This window comes from Carettochelys insculpta, chromosome 1 (assembly GCF_033958435.1).
Source record: "Carettochelys insculpta isolate YL-2023 chromosome 1, ASM3395843v1, whole genome shotgun sequence".
In the NCBI taxonomy this organism is placed as follows: domain Eukaryota; kingdom Metazoa; phylum Chordata; order Testudines; family Carettochelyidae; genus Carettochelys; species Carettochelys insculpta.
In genome coordinates this window covers 32,119,722-32,136,753 of record NC_134137.1, presented here as the reverse complement: position 1 = coordinate 32,136,753, position 17,032 = coordinate 32,119,722, and the positions used below count along the sequence as shown (strand labels likewise).

General features: G+C 42.8%; 2 protein-coding genes across 7 annotated transcripts in view; one reads left to right on the top strand and one right to left on the bottom strand.

The window, feature by feature from the left end:
- Window positions 1-3,467: 3,467 nt before the first annotated feature.
- Window positions 3,468-16,947, bottom strand: C1H11orf54 (chromosome 1 C11orf54 homolog). 6 transcript variants are annotated; one of them, XM_074984203.1, is made up of 9 exons: window positions 16,902-16,947; window positions 16,232-16,331; window positions 12,029-12,127; window positions 11,081-11,154; window positions 9,541-9,642; window positions 9,040-9,216; window positions 8,210-8,359; window positions 6,708-6,824; window positions 3,468-5,673 (listed from the first exon to the last, which is right to left on the bottom strand). In XM_074984203.1, exons 2-9 carry the CDS (start codon window positions 16,287-16,289, stop codon window positions 5,500-5,502), a joined length of 951 nt encoding a protein of 316 aa, XP_074840304.1. In that variant the 5' UTR covers window positions 16,290-16,331; window positions 16,902-16,947; the 3' UTR covers window positions 3,468-5,499. The 6 variants fall into 6 exon arrangements, with proteins under 6 accessions (XP_074840304.1, XP_074840329.1, XP_074840321.1 ...); XM_074984228.1 differs by having other exon boundaries at window positions 16,898-16,916; XM_074984220.1 differs by lacking the exon at window positions 16,902-16,947 and adding an exon at window positions 16,642-16,762.
- TAF1D (TATA-box binding protein associated factor, RNA polymerase I subunit D) overlaps window positions 16,475-17,032 on the top strand; it is a 34,380-nt gene continuing 33,822 nt past the window's right edge. The window contains exon 1 of the transcript XR_012643949.1: window positions 16,475-16,506. The gene's annotated coding sequence lies outside the window, so the exon portion shown is untranslated. The remainder of the gene's footprint in view (window positions 16,507-17,032) is intronic.

The following is a 17,032-nucleotide window of genomic DNA, read 5'->3' as shown; positions in this document are numbered from 1 at the left end:
AGGGGCTGGGGGTGGGGCTGGGGCTGGGCTTCAGCTCTCCTGCCCCCGGCACAGAGATCGCGGAGCTTTCCCTAGCAGCGCTGCCAGCTCAATGGCCCATCCTGTTTTTCTCAGTGGTCCAAAGGGATCCCTTGAGGCTGGGTGAGGGGCCTAGGCCCTCCATCTCCCCTGAGTCCTCAGATAGGCGCTGGCAATGGCCATGGGAGGAGCATAAATCCGTCCTTCCCTAGTCCCTGGCCCCGCCTCCTGCCTGAGCGTGGCTGCCTCCCACCCTAGCTAGAGGTGACTTGGCAAAGCCTCCCTGAGTACCAGCCTGCCTTGCCCGGCCACTGTCGTCTGCTGGCTGGCCCAAGCTAGGTCACCGTATGTCTTCTTCTTAAGCCCTCCGATAGGTGTCCCTTCTTTTCTCACCCCACACCCATCTCCTCCCCACCCATCAGGCACATTCCCAATGCTGTCTGGAGAACCTGCCGCCGGTCTGCATGTCAGCTCACCAAAAGCCAGGCTGGCAAGCTTGTTCCTTCCTCCATTGTCTCTGGCTGGGCGAGTGGCCCAGAAAGTCCATGAACCTCTCACCCCGGCTGTTGTGTAGCAGGAGCCAAACCCTGCCCGTGTAGGGTGACCATATCTCCCCTGGCCAAATATGGGACACGGGAATGATGCCATCCCTGCCAAAATGGAAAGGATGGTCACCTTTACATTGGAGTCAGGCAATAGCTGCCCTGTGGTGGCTGCCACCCTGCTGGGGGAGAGCTTCCTGGTTGTGGGAGTGCAGCTCTGGCTCTCAGGTGCCCCATGACTTGGGGTACCAGGAATGGGGATGCTGCTCCACCGTGAAGCTCCTGGCTCCCTCAGCTGGGGGAAGCTGGGCAGCAGATGTGCCGCAGCACTGGTCTGGCTCCCAGCTCCCTTGGCTAGGGGAAGCTGGGTAGCAGCTGCACCACTGTGTGCGTCCAGATCCCAGAACCCCTAGACACAGGGACCCAAAACCAGGTGCAGCAACCACCTGTACCAGAGGAAAAGGTGGAATATGGGGCAATTAGCCCCTTTAGGAAAATAAATTGGGATGCCTTCCTAGTGCCTGAAACACAGGACTGTCCTGCCCAAAATGAGATGGATGGTCACCCTCTGCAAGTACCAAAGCCCCCCACATAGCTAGTATGGGAAACTTCTTCGTCCTTCAACGAAGCTCTGGAGTGGTGGGATGCAGGGAGGAGGCAATTTCCAGCCTTTTCACTGCCTGAGCTTGCAGCCTCCACAGTAGCCTTCCTCACCTCCAGCAGGGGCTCTTCACCCCTTTTGCTGCTCTGGGTCCTACCCCCAGGGAACAAGATGCTGCCGTGTTCCCTCTGTAGTACTTAGAGGCACTGAGACCTCATCTGGGGTGAGTAAAGTCTCTGCTCTACAGCCTTGGCTGAGAGCCAGGTGGCTTTTAGCTCATGTGGTAGAGTGCAGGGCTTTAGACTCCATACTTGCAGGTTCTGTCCCTGGGGCCAGCAACCCAGGTCCGCTGGTGTTACACCTCAGTACCCTCCCTTGCTCAGCCACTTGTCTGGGTGGGTTTCCTGGGCTGGGGTGCACAGGACAGGAGATGGCTAGCTGATATCAGTGGCTAGCAGAAGCTTGGAAGTGTTAGCGGCTTTTTGACACTGGAGGTAAGAAGGGACAAGCTACTTCACATTGAGGGGGAGATTGGGGAAGACAAGGAGAGCTTTGCAGAGGGGCTAAGTTGTGGGCTAGGTCAGGGGTCAGCAACTTTTCCAAAACTGAGTGCTGAAATTTGACCTTTTGACCTTTATGTGAGGCCCCAATGCCCATGATGCTTTTTAAAGTCACTAACAGTCCTACTTCCAACAGCTTCATTAATTAATAAAGCACATCACTGACACACTTGTCAATTTGCTATATAATTCTTATGAATAATGCCAAAAAATACACAGTTATAAGCAGGGTGTCAGAACAACAAGGTCAAATAATTTCTGTTTTGTTAGTGGAAACGTAAATTTATTTTGAGGGGAAATGGTGAAGAAAGGAGTCTTTCAATGTGCTCTTTGAGCTGTCTTTGACCATGAATGCCTTTATACAGTAACACAAGTGTTTCATTTCTTTGTAAACCACCTATTTTTATTTAAAATATCAACAACAAAAAAAAATTAAATTTTTCTTTGTACACAAACCTCCCAGTGCTTGTGCTCTGGTGGGGCACTGGCCCCATCCCCCACAGTGCGGAGGGGGCTCCTCCCCCAACCCTGCAGAGGAGGATGGGGGAAGCTCTGGCCCCAAACCTGCAGAGTGGGTTCTGTGGGGGGCAAAGGGGACTCAGGCCTCATGCTGTGTCGGGGCCTTGCGGTAGGGGCCCATGACTCCAGCCTTGCAACACAGCTGGAGCCCCCACCCAATGCTTCCACCCCCTCCCATGCTGCACTGGGGAGGAGAGGCAGGGCAGGGCCAGAGACACGCCATGTGCCACTCCAAATTGACTAGTATGCCGAGAGCAGGACGTATGCTAAGGGTTGTTCCCCCGGGCTAGGTCATCTCTTCCTCTCCTTTCTCCGCCCCCTCCATAGAGCTGGCAGGAGTTCCCATCCCTTCTCTCCAGCACAGTGGTGAAGGCTACTCCTGGACACGTTTTTAATATAACTATAGCACAATGTGGCCATGGGTAGGGTGGGAAATTAATCCTGCATGCCCTCTTCTATGTGTTCCCTCAAGATGTGGCACCAAATACAACGAGAGATGGGTCAGTCCCAGGGGCCCAGCCAGGCACAGAGGGTGGAGAGCACTGGACAGGGATGGTGGGACTGATCAGTGACTCCCCCCATCCTTGTAAAAGAGGTGTACAGGTGTGTCATTTCATGCTGTATGAGTGGGGGTAGGTTGTATGTTTTAATGCCTCTGTGAAACCTAAAGCCTTAAAAATAAGAAAGGGTAAATATAAAGAATCCAACTACAATAAATTCTTGAAATGTGCAATTTTGAGTTGCACTTAACTCATGTTAACACAAGTTAAGCGCATCTCAAAATCCCGCTCCCTCTCGGCCCTGGCTTAATGCCCCCCTGCCCCAGTTCAAATCCCCTGGCCCCGGTTCAACACCCTCCCCACCCCACAGTCCAGGTCACTACCTCCGCTCTGGTTCAAAGCCCGGCCCACCACCAGAGCACAGCTCCAGCTCACCACCCCCATGTGTGATTCTGGCTCAACCTCCATCCAACACGCCCCCACCCCCTGCCATGCCGGGCTCTGACTCAACCCCTGCCACCTCAGTTCAACTTCCCTGCACACAGGTATGGCTCAACCCCCCACAGGGTCACATGGCCCCAGCTCACCTCCATCCTCCTGCCCCTCCTGCAGCCCTAACCCAGCCCAAGCTTAATGCCCCCTCCCACCTCCCATGGCCCCAACCCACTGCCAGACTTAACCCTCCCCAATTGCTCCCCCTCCCCAACCCCAGGACTTAGCTTTCAAAGGAAGCTACAGGTGCTCCTGCTGCTGCCCCAGCTGCAGAACGTGCATTCTGATGGGGAAAAAAGCTGCCCCCTGACATATGTGAAATTTGAGTTACATGTGGGTGTGTGGGAACACATCCTTCACATAACTTGAGCACTTATTAACGGGGGCTTAATCAACTATGTTAATTAGAACATTTCTACTGCATTGTTCTCATTGTCACTGAACTCTCTTGAATGAGCAATTTTACCAGGTGTCCCATATTCAGCATAAAACAATATGGTAGTCTCAGACCAAGCTCAGCCCCCACTGGCTTCCAGGGGAGCAGAAGAAGGGCAAAGCCAAGGGCTGCAGTGGGTGAGGCTTTGTCTCGCTTGGCTTATTATACCTGTGGCCCATGTCAGTACCCATATGTTGTTATCACTCCTTCAAATGGTTAAGTGAGTTAGGCTGTGGCTACACTGTATTCCAGGGTTTGTTTTTGAAGGAATCCTGTCTACATTGCTGCTTTTGCTCTCAGAAACGCCTCTTCTGGAAGCGCAACCGTACGAGAATATGCAAACAAGGCACAAAATCTGTAAATCCATGCCTCATTTGCATTTTGGGTCACACGGATTTGCATTCCACTTCCGAAAGCGGAATGCAGTGTAGACATAGCCTTACAGAATAAGAGTTAATGCTACACAAAACAGTATTCATCTGACACTGCTGCAGGTTTGTTAAGAGACTTTCTTCAACTGCTTCTTTACAGTTTTGCTAACTCTCTTTTCAAGTACCTGTGCTATCCTAGGGCCCAGAACACATATTTTCTTTATTTCAATGAATACACCCTATTTATGTTGTAATATATGCAGTTGTTCATATATGTAGCAGGTTGAAGAGTAGTTAGCTTTAAGTCATATCAGTGTTCATGGTTTACACATACATCATGTTTTCAGCAAACATAACAGGTAGGATATTACAAATATTGAATATGCTTCACATTTACATTTTAGTGTGCTTTTGCTACAAAACATTTATGAGTTTTGTTACATTTCCTAAATCTCTAATTCCTAATCAGGGTTTATTCACAGGGTAGGGAGATCCCACCTGAGAGCATGTAAGATGGTTTCAATTAAGTAAAATTTTATTGGCAGGACAAGCGATATAAATATCAGCCTGCAAAGGGAGAAAAAATAATTCTGACAAAGTGCTCCTTTACTTCATCCCTCTTCAAAACTAGAAACAAAACAGGGCCTGACCTTCCATTTAAGCCAGTGTAACTCCTCTGACTTTAATGAAGACAGTCCTGATTAACATGGGTAACATGTTAGTAACATGAATATTTGGAACCTAAAAATAGTTGTATTCTTGTTAAGTAGCTAGCTAGCTCACAAGCACCCATAGCAATGAGCAAAGTCCTTCGATAAATTTGCATTTCCATATTTGTAGATCCTCTCAGTGAAATCAGATGGAGTATTGCCACTGACTCCTGTAGATGTAGGACTGCAGTAGTGTATGCTGAACTGGAAGTTACATGAATGGAAACATACACTTGCCATCCTCTTATTTGTACCAAGTCTCTTATAATTACTAATTAAAATGAGTGGTCAATGCCATTGGACACATATCTAGAATGGCACACAGCTGTGTCAATATCAGAATCTGAATGGTGGTGTAGATACCAAAAGGGTTCGTGACTGGCTTTTCTTTTCCTCTTCCATTTAGAATGTAGAATTCTCAGTAATTCAGTGAAGGCTTTCTACACCCAGTGACAATCACCTAATAGTACCTTAGACAGGTATTCCAAATGAAACAAAACAACACTTTGATACAAGGCTATTTTTTTCCCTAACCCTTGGATAAAAATTAATTCATGATTGTTTGAATACAGATAACTATTTCAATCTAAACTTTAAACACATCTTTTTTTTTTCCAAAGGCTAACACTGCCATAAATGCCAGCTTTTCATGTGTCTTGATGTCAATTAAAAGAATGATCAAATTCAGTATTTTGTTTAAAAAAATCAATTGCTATCCTTACACTCCAAATTAAGAGTGCATCTGTGGATTTAATCTCTCCCAATCATATGAGATTCCTTGGGCCTATCAATACGAAAGACAAGTTCTGCAGGCAAAAAATATCCCAGATACTGCACACTATCTGGTGTGGTGTCATTATGATAGTGTCCTCCTTCACCATGATGACTGAAACAATGGGTGTGTTCCACACGCAGATCAAACCCCTGAGACAGAAACAATTTTGTGTTATATGATCACATAATTTTTATTAATCGTAGAATTTAAGTAATGCTTCAATATTTTGCAGTTCATATTGTACTTTTCTTCCATGGATCTCAAAAGGTGTGTCTACACTAGGAACTTTGAAATAGCCATCAGAGAGTCTACACACATTTTCCCTTACTTCAAAGTTAACTTTGAAGTAGGGATCCCAACTTCAAACTCCTTCCTTCATTCCTGGGAATAGAGTAGTGCCCTAATTTGAAGTTTAACTTCAAAGTAGGGTGTGTCTAGATGCTCAACTTGGAAGTTGCTTACTTCGAAGTTGTACTTCAAAGTTATTTCTGTAGACACAGCCAGAGTATTTTACAAATATCATGCAATCTGGAATACCTACTACTGTCTCTATTTTACAGATGGGTAAACTAGGGCCAAGAGAGTGGTTTGCCCAAGCTCACAATACACAACTCTTCTTCCATGAAATCAAATTGTGTTATGCCAGGCTTTACTATCTAATGAAGTAGTATCTCTGGGCTCACAGAGATCAGGGCCCCATTGGGCATGTAAACACAACAAATCTATAAACAATTGAGCTTATCCAAGGCTTTCATTTGCCCATATAATAAATATAGTACTGTACTAGTGCAAACTTCCCCATATAGCACTACCTAAGTATCCAACCCCTTTCTGAATGGGCCACATGAAGGTAAGGATAATTCAGTTTCCATTTGCATTCATTCCTTGTTTTCTCTTCTGAGACCGCCAGCGAGATGTCCATATAACACACGTTGTGCTGGTTTGGGGATAAGGACACCCACGGAGTAGGAACTAGACTAGAAGCAACCATTTCATTCTTGCATCTGAACATACATCAGCATTCAGTTCTAGTGACAGTGAAAGTCTAATTTGAAAAAGCTTATATTCTTATAACTATTCAAAGACCTCAATCCATAAATAAATCTCATACTTCAACAGAAAATAAATAAATCTGGCACACAGTCATTAAAAGCCAAGTTACAGACGAACAAAACAGACTTACTGGATCTCTGGAAATTAGTACTGGCTGACAAATCAATGGAGCCTTCATTTCAAAAAAAGCGAGCCAATTATTCACATCCTCATCAGTGTTTAAAGGACATGCAGAAAATTCTGGGGGCTATAAGAAAAATATTATCAGTTGAAGATACTAAGACAGTGTTTCTTGAAATTTTTGAAACCATGGAACACCAAAACATTAATAGTGTTTATGCAGAACACCTGTGAAAATTTTCTTTTAAAAAATCGTTGTCAGACCAAATTTAAAAAAACAAACAAAAAACCCAAACAGCAACATACATAGCAAAACAAAATGAAATAATTTAATGAGAATCATAGCAATGAAGTAACATTGTATCTGGTTTTAACAGCAGAAAATGTACGATAGTGTATTTTTCCAAACATTTGTGGCACACTTGTGAATTGTCCCTGGAACACCAGCATTCCACAGAGCATAGTTAAGAAACGCTGCTCTAAGCTACTTTTTGTCACTAGCTCTAAATTATTTTCTATTCCCCATTTCTTCTTAACCAGAAAAAGCACTATTCACAACTGTAAGTGATTACCCCATGGTGGACTCCATTGCCTTTCCTCAGGTACCAAATAGGGAATTCTTATAATCAGGTAATCTGTATCCTCAGGCTAAATTTATCCTATCATGCTGGGATCAGTTTCAGTGGTGTTTGAACACAGCTGAAATTAACAGGATTCTGGTATGTTTTCTTCAGCTGATGCAAACAGATTTTTTTTGCTGGGAAGATGAACAAAAGTGTAATCATAATTGTACAGACTATCAATCTAGACCATGACTTTATTATCACTCTCCATTTTAATCATGACAATCATAACAGAACCTTGACAGTAACAAGTGTTATGAACACTGTTCCCAATGTGAATACAGGCTTAAAGGCATCCATATTCAAGAAAAATGTGTTTCAGGAGTGTTATAGACTCTGAGGATTTTTCTCCAAATGGGAGCACAAGTGTTATGTTTAGATCCAGTTTTTTACATGAAAATTTTTGCAGCGGCTCCTAAATTTCTTTTTATTTACCCACTGAATTTTAGTTAGATGAAAGCAGCATCAAGAGAATTTCATCTTTGACATGAATCACTGGAGATCTGCAAGTAAGAACAGGCAATCAGAAATCTACAGCTACTGCATAAATATGTTAAATACCTTTGGGTTCTTATAAATTCTGAATCAGTTTGGTGTCCATCTTTCTGATAAGTTTTAATTGATTTTTAAACTGTTTTAGTTGTTTTTCCACAATATTCTATTGTCTGTGTATTTCACCAAGTCCTTATTCATGTGAATTTATTTATATGGTTTCTTTGCCCCAACAAAAGAGGGAATATTAGGGTCAAGTGATATACAGTTTTGGTGTTTCTTCTTTTAGTTTATTATTTTTCAGGAATTTCACATTACTGAAGAACAAAAATAAGTCTATATTCTGAACTGCTCTGCATGTTAGAAAAATAAAGAGCCTAGATCAAGGGTAACTTACCATGATATGAATCTTTGCTTTCCCCTTTTGAATGACAAATGTACCGCCCATCCCAACTGGTTTATCTCCATAGCATTTTTCTATAATTTTTCTCATACAGGTCACAAAGTTATGCTGCCCAGTTCTTTCACTAGCCTTCACTTCAATGACCTGGAGGGTAGAAGTACATTTATCATGTCGATCACATGGTGTAATGTTAATGTTCTGTCCATATTTAAGATGTACATCATGTATTTGACAGCTGCTATGAAATACTCTCAAGGTTACATCCTATAATCTTTATAAGCTCTCCCACAAGTGCTGCTTCCTTTGCATGGTTAAAAAATTCATCATTTGATTTTGTGCATGTGAGAATTTATTTGCTTTTAATGCCCTGACAACAGGCCCCAAACCTGTTATGAAGAAACATTCGTTCTAGAGATAAGAAGGTTGTTCACTTTTCATGCACCATTCAGTCCTTGTTTCTCTGTGCAGGCCAGCTACTGCCAGTGTATTGAGTGAGACTCTGGTCCATCAGGAACTGAACTAAGACCACAAACCTCAATTTACATGTCAGTCAAGCATCAGATGACAATCACTTTCAGTTGCTATCAATCTGTGATAGATTTCAATTGGTGATTTAAGAGTGACAGTTTCCATATCCTAGACTTAGTGCCTGGGAAATCTCCCTCACATCAACTTCATTATCTTCTTAGAGCCTTATCTCTCGTGTGATTTTGACATTAATTATAACATCAGAACTCCCTAAAAGAAGAGGCAGGCCTGAAACAGAGAAGTTTACCCTTAAAGCTGTCACCTACTGAAGAAGTGACATTTATTCAAATACACACCTTGCCAGGTTGGCCCTCACTGGCATACAAGTTGGCCAGCAGTCCAAATTCACAGTCACTATATTTGTCACTGTACTTCTCCAGCAGACATCCTCCATCTGCAGGGTTAATCAGAGCGATGTAACTTGCATTTATGGCAGGTTTTTGCTCACTCTCAGCTTGAACAACAGGGATAAACTGAAAAGAAGAGCATGCAAAATTGCCAAGTTCTAGTCAGTTGACTTTATTACTAGGTACATAGTGTTCCATGTTAGGGGCCGATCATGAGAAGAACTGTATCAGAAGTTACACCTCTTGGGATCAGGTCCATATAGAGTAGAAGAGTTGTGCCTTGCCAAAGAAAAACTCTCAATTTAAAATTTACTAAGAGTGAAACACATGCATTAAGGATTCTACTTAGTGATTTGGATCCAGTACCCTATATAAATAACAGAAAGCTAATTTCTCAACCAATAAAGCCATTTTTTGAGAACTGCTGCCTATTTACACATGTTTACTGACCTCAGCATTTACTCCAAGAATCCTAGAGGACACAGCTCCAGCTCCAAGAATGAAAGCTCCAGGCAACTCTATTTGCTTTGCAACAGTGTTCAGATCATAAACCTGTGCAACAGACACACATTGACATACCTTTGAGTTTCCTGCCCTGTGATCTCATCTCAGCTGCATTCACCACAAGTTCTTGAAGATTTTATTCAAAGACCATTATTAGTTATTTTCAGAGATTGTATTGAGGGATTGTGTTCAAACTAAACACCACCAGTATCCAGTAAAGTTCAAACGTAATGGCTTGTGCACAAATCCACTTATTTGCTGGACTGCAGAGTCTTCTTGCACAAGCCCCATCCTGTCTAAGGGCCAAAATATTAGCCTCCACGCAAAAGACATTTTTAACGCAAAAAATGAAAATATCGTTAAATAATGTAACATAGAATCATACTGTGGCAGACCCAGTGCTCTGCCGAAAGAGAATACGTTAACAAGTACTAATGTAAGCTCTAATATAGCGTATACCAGCACCATATGCAGGCACCAGACAGTCTCTTTTTACAAAGAATAGTTATAATCAGAATGATGGGCCCTGGCCAGGGATAGGTAGCATAGATTCAATACATAAAAATACAGACCATATCCTTGCCTCTAGGTAATTCCCTCCAACATCCCTTGGTGGCTTATGTTACTGACAACTTTTAAAGAAAGACTCACACAGAATTTGGTAGGTACCAGAAGAGGATCAGACAACTTTTGCATGCAGCCTCTGCTGTGGGATTTCTGACACATTTTTAGGTTCAACACAGGTGAACATGTGGTCCATAATGCTTTTGGAATGGAAGCCTATTTTTACAAGTGGAATCCTGCAGCATTTCCCAGTCAGTCAGTGTTCACCAGCACAGTATTTTAAAATGGGACTACATTCAGTGGTACTCAGATTGAGGCTCATGAGACACAAGTGGCTCTTTAATGTGTCTCTTGTGGCTATTTGCAGCACATATTAAAACACTACGTGATTTATTTATTTATTAACCAATCTGGATGCTCTTATGCTACTAACCAATTGTCTACTACATATTTTAGAGAGTTTGTGAGTCTGTGTCCCCCGCTGTGGGCAGACTGCACAGCCCTTTCTCCCCCTGCTCTGGGGAGCTGCAGCCAGCAGGCAGCCTGCATGGCTCTCCTCCCTCCCCAGGACTGGGCCCATGGAGATGCAGTTAGCCTGCATGGTCCCCACTTGCCCCGCACTGCCTTTGGCGGGCCAGCCTCGGCCCTGGTCAATGCTGGATAAGGTTTCTAGTAGCTGATGAAATAATAATACTTGGTTAGTCATTTTGTTGTGAGAATAACATATACTGTACTAAATACTTCCTGTCAATGACTATATAGCACTATAGTAAATGAAACAATGGATTCACATTACTGTGGTGCTTTAGGGTAACACTGCTTGATAATTTGGCTCCTGAACCACTAAGGTCCAAGTATCGCTACTACTTAGCATCTTTCTTTGGCATGAGCACTAAAAAGGCAGGACAGTAAATTAACTCACTTTATCCTTTTGTACCAAAGGCACAAGGTAAGGAACACCTCCCACATCCACTAGTCTAGGCTTCCCACAGATTCCTGGGACAAGAAAAAGGAAAGTTAGTTAGTAAGAAGCAACTCTCTAAAATTCTCTCTCAGCGCATGAAGTATAGCAAGACAAAGATACTGTTCCTCAAAGGCTCCCTTTAAGTTTCCAGGAGGTCTTTTAAAACATCAGTTTCTTCTGAGTACTAAGAAAATTAGGGGTTCTTCATTATCTTTTTCAAAAACCTATGAAGACATTTAAAGAAGGCTGGAGTTGGAAGGAAAATACACGTAAGGTATGGGTTCAATTCTAAAAGCTAACAAGCCTGTTTCAAAAGTATTACTGCTTGATAAGCACACACCAAATCTACTGGGCAACAATCAGGGAACACTGGTTCTCCAGCAAGGCACAGTTTGTAATGTATACATGCAAAGAAAGCAGAAGATAGAGATAGAAATGGTTTTACCATCTTGTATATGGGCAGTAGTGGAAGTTTAAAACAGCTTAAAACAAAGTTTAAAAAGATTAAAACAATTATTAGAATGAAGTTGAGTAGCAAGGTGGTACTTGGAATGCACATCAGAGGCTCTCAAATTCCTTAACAGACACTGATGAATTAAGTCTGTTAGTTTAACTCATTTTACAGATAAGGAACAGTGATGTGGAGCACTTGAATGAATTGTCCTAAACCTGGTTACATCAAAACAATGGCAGAGTCAGGAATAAGACACAGTTCTCCTAACTCCCAGCCTTGTAGCTTATCCACAAGGCCATCCTTCCTCTACTATCATCTTCAAGAGTTCAAGAAGTTATGAAGAATCAATCATGAAACAGTGACTGAGTCATAGCTTATGGTTAGAACAATAGGCCTTTAACAGGGAAGTTGAAGGGATCACGAGTGAGATCAGGATACGAGTGAAGGGATACCTTTAACAGGGAAGTTGAAGGGATCACGAGTGAGATCAGGGCAGTCTACTACAGAGACCTGGACATCAGCAAAGTTCTCCTTAAGCCCATCCTGCAGGACTAGAATAAAGAAATGTGTTAGTGGGAAATTAGCTAGAGTTTGGCAAGTAATGCACTGCATAAAACACACACTTTAAGGTGCTAATTCAGCATGATACGTAAGCATGTGTCTGTGTCACTTTAAGCACAAATTTCATTCACATAAATGAGACTACTCAATAGCTCACAGTTAAGCATGTTAATTACCTCAGTGAATCAGGGCTTCAGAGAGAGGAATGAATTATCTGCTATCCTGTCATCTCACTTAAGGACAGAAGTGTCAATTTTCAGTTTCAAAACTACACGGAAGTTTTGGGAAAGAGGCATAAAACCAGGTTCCTAAATGAATCTGCATATAAACACCTGCCTGATTTCCAAAAGTGTCACACACCTAATGATCAGTTATCACAGGATAAAAATTTTCCCTTACAGTGACTTGTGCTTGATTAAAACTAGTGGTTGTAGGGGGGTATGTTTTTTTGGTCAGATGTCTGAGCAAGATACCCCCCTCATACAGAGCAAAGGGAAGAATTATTGCTGAACAACCCTTGATACAATATTTCATTTTGTCTTAAAACAAAAAGCAGTCAAGTAGCACTTTAAAGACTAGCAAAATAATTTATTAGGTGAGCTTCCATGGGACAGACCCACTTCTTCAGACCAGAGCCATACCTGAACAGACTCAATATTGAAGGCACAGAGAACCAAAAACAGTAATCAAGGAGGACAAATCAGAAAAAAATTATCAAGGTTGGCAAATCAGAGAGTGGAGGGGTGTGGAAGGAAAGGTCAAGAATTAGATTAAGCCAAGTATGCAGATGAGCCCCTACAGTGACTCACAAAATTCCCATCCCGGTTCAAACCACGTGTTTATGTGCCGAATTTGAATATAAAAGACAGCTCAGCTGTTTCTCTTTGAATAGCGGTGCGAAAATTTTTTTTCAGTAACACGCATACTCTTTAGCCATTGACAGAATGCCCCATTACATTAAAATGTTGACTAACTGGTTTGTGGATCTGGAGTGTTTTGATGTCTGTTTTGTGCCCATTAACCCTTTGTCTAAGGGAGTTAGAAGTCTGTCCAATATACAAAGCATCTGGGCATTGTTGGCACATGATGGCATGTATGATGTTAGTAGAGGAGCATGAAAAAGTGCCTGTGATTCTGTGAGTAACCTGGTTAGGTCCAGTGATGGTATTTCCAGAGAAGATATTTGGACAAAGCTGGCAGCAGGCTTTGTTGCAAGGAAAGGTTCCAGGACTGGTATGCCTGGGGTATAGATTGTGGCTGTTTGTGACAATCCTCATAAGGTTGGGAGGTTCTCTGTAGGAGAGAACAGGCCTGTCACCTAGGGCCTTCTGGAGTGTGGCATCCTGATTAAGGATAGGTTGTAGGTCTTTAATAATTTGTTGCAGTGGTTTGAGTTGGGGGCTGTAGGTGATGACCAGTGGTGTTCTGTTCTTGGCTTTTTTGGGCCAATCTTGGAGTAACTGGTCTCTGGGTATTCGTCTGGCCCTGCTCATCTGTTTTTTTACTTCTCCTGGTGGGTAATTCAGGTTTATGAATATTTAGTAAAGATCTTGTAGCTTTTTGGTCTCTTGTCAGTTGGATCAGAGCAAATGTGATTGTATCTAAGAGCTTGACTGTAAACAATGGATCTAGTTATGTGTGCAGGATGGAAGCACACATAATATATTTGATAGTATACAGAGTAGCACAGCTCCCTCTCTGTTACTATTCATTTTGTCTTGTATCAACATTAGACCTACTGCCTGCCAAAGTAAAACAAAATCACTCAGAACTAAATCCCACATAACAAGAAACAGTGGATTGTTCCAATGGCGTAAAAGCAGGATGACTCTGGTTTAGGGCGTATCTACAGTGCTGCTGCAGAGCATCTGGTGAAAATGCTTTATGCTGATGAGAGAGAGTTTGCTGTGAGCAGCAGAAGTATGTCTGCAAGAAATGCTCTCTCAATGTGGACAAAGCTAAATTGGTGTAACTGATGTCATGGAAAGGGGTATTCAAGGTCAAACTTAACTCATTCCTGGGGTGTGACTTTAGTGAGAACTGCCAACAGAAAATAAAATCCAACCTATGCTGCTCCTTAACCCAGGCTGCTTCTAGACCTTCCTGAAGTTTCTCTCTGTCTCTGCTCCTTATCCTCCTATTCTGAGATTCATACCCATCTCTCTTATAGCCTGATGGAGTTAAAGCCATTTGCCATTATGTGTTTGCAAAATTTACTTGGAAGCATTGTGTGAGGTTCTAGTGTAGGGACAAACTCAGCCTGCTGATCCAATCATGGCTACTTCTCCATGTGCGCCACCTCATCTAACTCCAACCCAATCCTACTGTACCTCTTCACTGCTCCCTGCCAAGCAGTCAGCTCTCTGGACAGTACTGGTCCAAGAGGCTGTAACCGCAGCACTACTCCAATCAGAACACTTACTGGGTAAAAACAGCACTTCCATTCAACCTCAGGTTTTTGCCAAGATGTCAGTCTTCTAATCCTTTGAAACTGAAAAGTAATGTGGGATGTGAGCAGGCCTAGCAAGAAACTACAGGTATATTTGGGATCTCAGATGGAAGAAAAACTGAGGACCATTGTTATAAGGAATGAGCCTGAAAAGGAAGATTTCTGCATTTGTGTTATTTTATTATGTCTACATAACTTGGGCTCCATGATAGGGCATCTTCTATAAACCTGAAAGATAAATTAAATAAGTACACTGAATCTGCAGTTTGGTATTAAGATTCAAACATCAAAAGGAGGACCAACTCCAGCTAACGAGTCACAGGCTTACATCGGAAGATATGTTGGATTTTTCTGGAAGAGAGGGAGGGATGCTGGCTGGGGGTAGGGAGGCTCTCTAACTCCACAAAGAACCTCACCTCAGAACAGTCAAATTTTAAAAGCCTGGCAGGGGGTTGGAAATGCAGCAGGCCTTCAGTTCAAGTGCTCAGTTTCCGTGGGTTTCAGGTTCAGCCTAAATATTTTGTACAGCTCTTACCAACTAGCACAAGTTTTAGTTAACAGAAGTGGAAAAAAATACACTACCTTAAATAAAAAGCACCATTCCCCCAACCCTTCTCCACTGGGTGTAGTTTTAACATGCTGATGGCAGAAGCACTCATTTTGTTCTTCATGGATAGTTTGCAAAGTGCTTTGGTACTAGACCTGAGTAAATTGATTTTTTTTACATTTCAGTCACCAGACTGAAACATCTGGAAAGAAAATTGGTACACATCCAAAAATATGCAGTGTGCTAGCTGTCCATATATCTTATAACCTTTAGCCCAGTGATTATAGCATTTACCTCACATGTGGGACATCCAGGTGTGAATCCCCTTCTGGAACCTAGACTTGAATTCAATTTTCCTTCCTGCCAGGTCCCTTAAGAGCCTTAAATCAAGAGGCTAAAGAGTTATTCTAGTTGGCTTTTGCCCAATGAATATTAAGCATTTTTACAAAGTGTAACAGTTTCAGCAGGACAGATTATGAGCAACTTGCTCCAAAATAGTATGTAGCATACTAGGCCCTAGCAGAGAGATCCAAGTTCAAGTTCCTGCTCCACAGTGGGGATTCAATTGCGTGGTCTCTTATGCTAAGGCAATACTACCGTTTCTATTTCAGGATACATTTGCATCCTCAAATAGAAACTGTGTGGCCAAACACTGCACTTGAAACAGCAGGACTATTTTGAGCGCAGTATTTTGTTCCCCGTAACCCTCCTCCTATGAGGGTTACAGGGAAGTTCAAATTAAGAACTTATTTCAAACTCCAGTGCAGTGCAGCCTGCACCAGGTTCAAATTAAGATACATTGGAATAAGTTACACAATTTCACAACAAAACTTGTGAAACTTATTTTGAGCTAGAGCTGTAGTGGAGCCCTAGCTTTATTTCCCAAGCAAGTGCCCAGTCATTGGGCTGAAGGTTATAAGTGGAATGGATGCAGACACAGATTACTGGCTTACAAAAATTCAGAGAGGAAAAACTTTATTACTTCAAATCCAGCCTCTGCCCAGCTCTGTTTAGGGGCAAAAAGCACAAAACAAAATTCTAGTTATCTGTAATTTTTATTGCAACAACTTCCATAACACTATAGATTGCATTACTTACCCCCAGAAAGTTCCTCCAGATTTGGGACATGAAGAGCAAACTTCTCAACTTTGGCCATTTTCTATTTCTTTCAGCAAACTGGACAACTGATTTATAAATTCTGTCCCAAAGAGATGAGAGGCAGTGAGACTTTTACTGATCTGATAATAAGCAGAGTAGGTTACAGATTACAAAGGGGCTTGCACAGTTGCTTCTCAAAGTTTAATATGTAACTTATTTTTTCCTATTTCAAGACAGAAACTACAGCAGTCTGGACTTCTCGCTTCAATAAACAAGTAAGATTAATGCTTCACAGGATGTACTTTATTCACTCAACAACTGTATTCTCCTGGTTCCGTTTCATCCTCTCCTAACGGGCATACTGTGGGACAGCCTATTTCAGAAAGAACAAACACTCGTTAGTAACTTACAGGCCCAGTTCTAACCTGTGCCCAGCAGGGAGCTCGGGCTTGCATGCAATGAACAGGACGGCAAGGCTTTTCCTGCAGTACAACCATTAGCGAGCTCACTTCCCGAGCCCTACCCTTTCCCCCAAATCTACGGATTTCGGAACCTGGCTACACCCTTGTCCTAGCGGGGTACAGAACAGCCGAGCACAACACAGGTGAGTGCTGCGTGGCAGTGCGTAGTCTGGATGATCTCTGTGTTCAGCAGCCGCTAACCTACTTACTGGAGCGCTAAGGCCGGCTCCGCAGCGGCTGGGCTCTGTGTGCGCGCGCAAGTATGTCCCCAATGCCTCTCCCAAGATGGCGCTGAGGGACAGCTTGTCTTCTCCCTTCTTCCCATCAGGACAGCCAACTC

Coding starts and splice junctions, on each gene's coding strand:
- C1H11orf54 (XM_074984203.1), bottom strand. CDS start 16,289: ATGGCCAAAGTTGAGAAGTTTGCTCTTCATGTCCCAAATCTGGAGGAA. Junction 9,643..11,080: donor CTTTGGTACAAAAGGATAAA/GTGAGTTAATTT, acceptor TCTGTTGCACAG/GTTTATGATCTGAACACTGT. Junction 9,217..9,540: donor TTCTTGGAGTAAATGCTGAG/GTCAGTAAACAT, acceptor TCTTCTTTTCAG/TTTATCCCTGTTGTTCAAGC.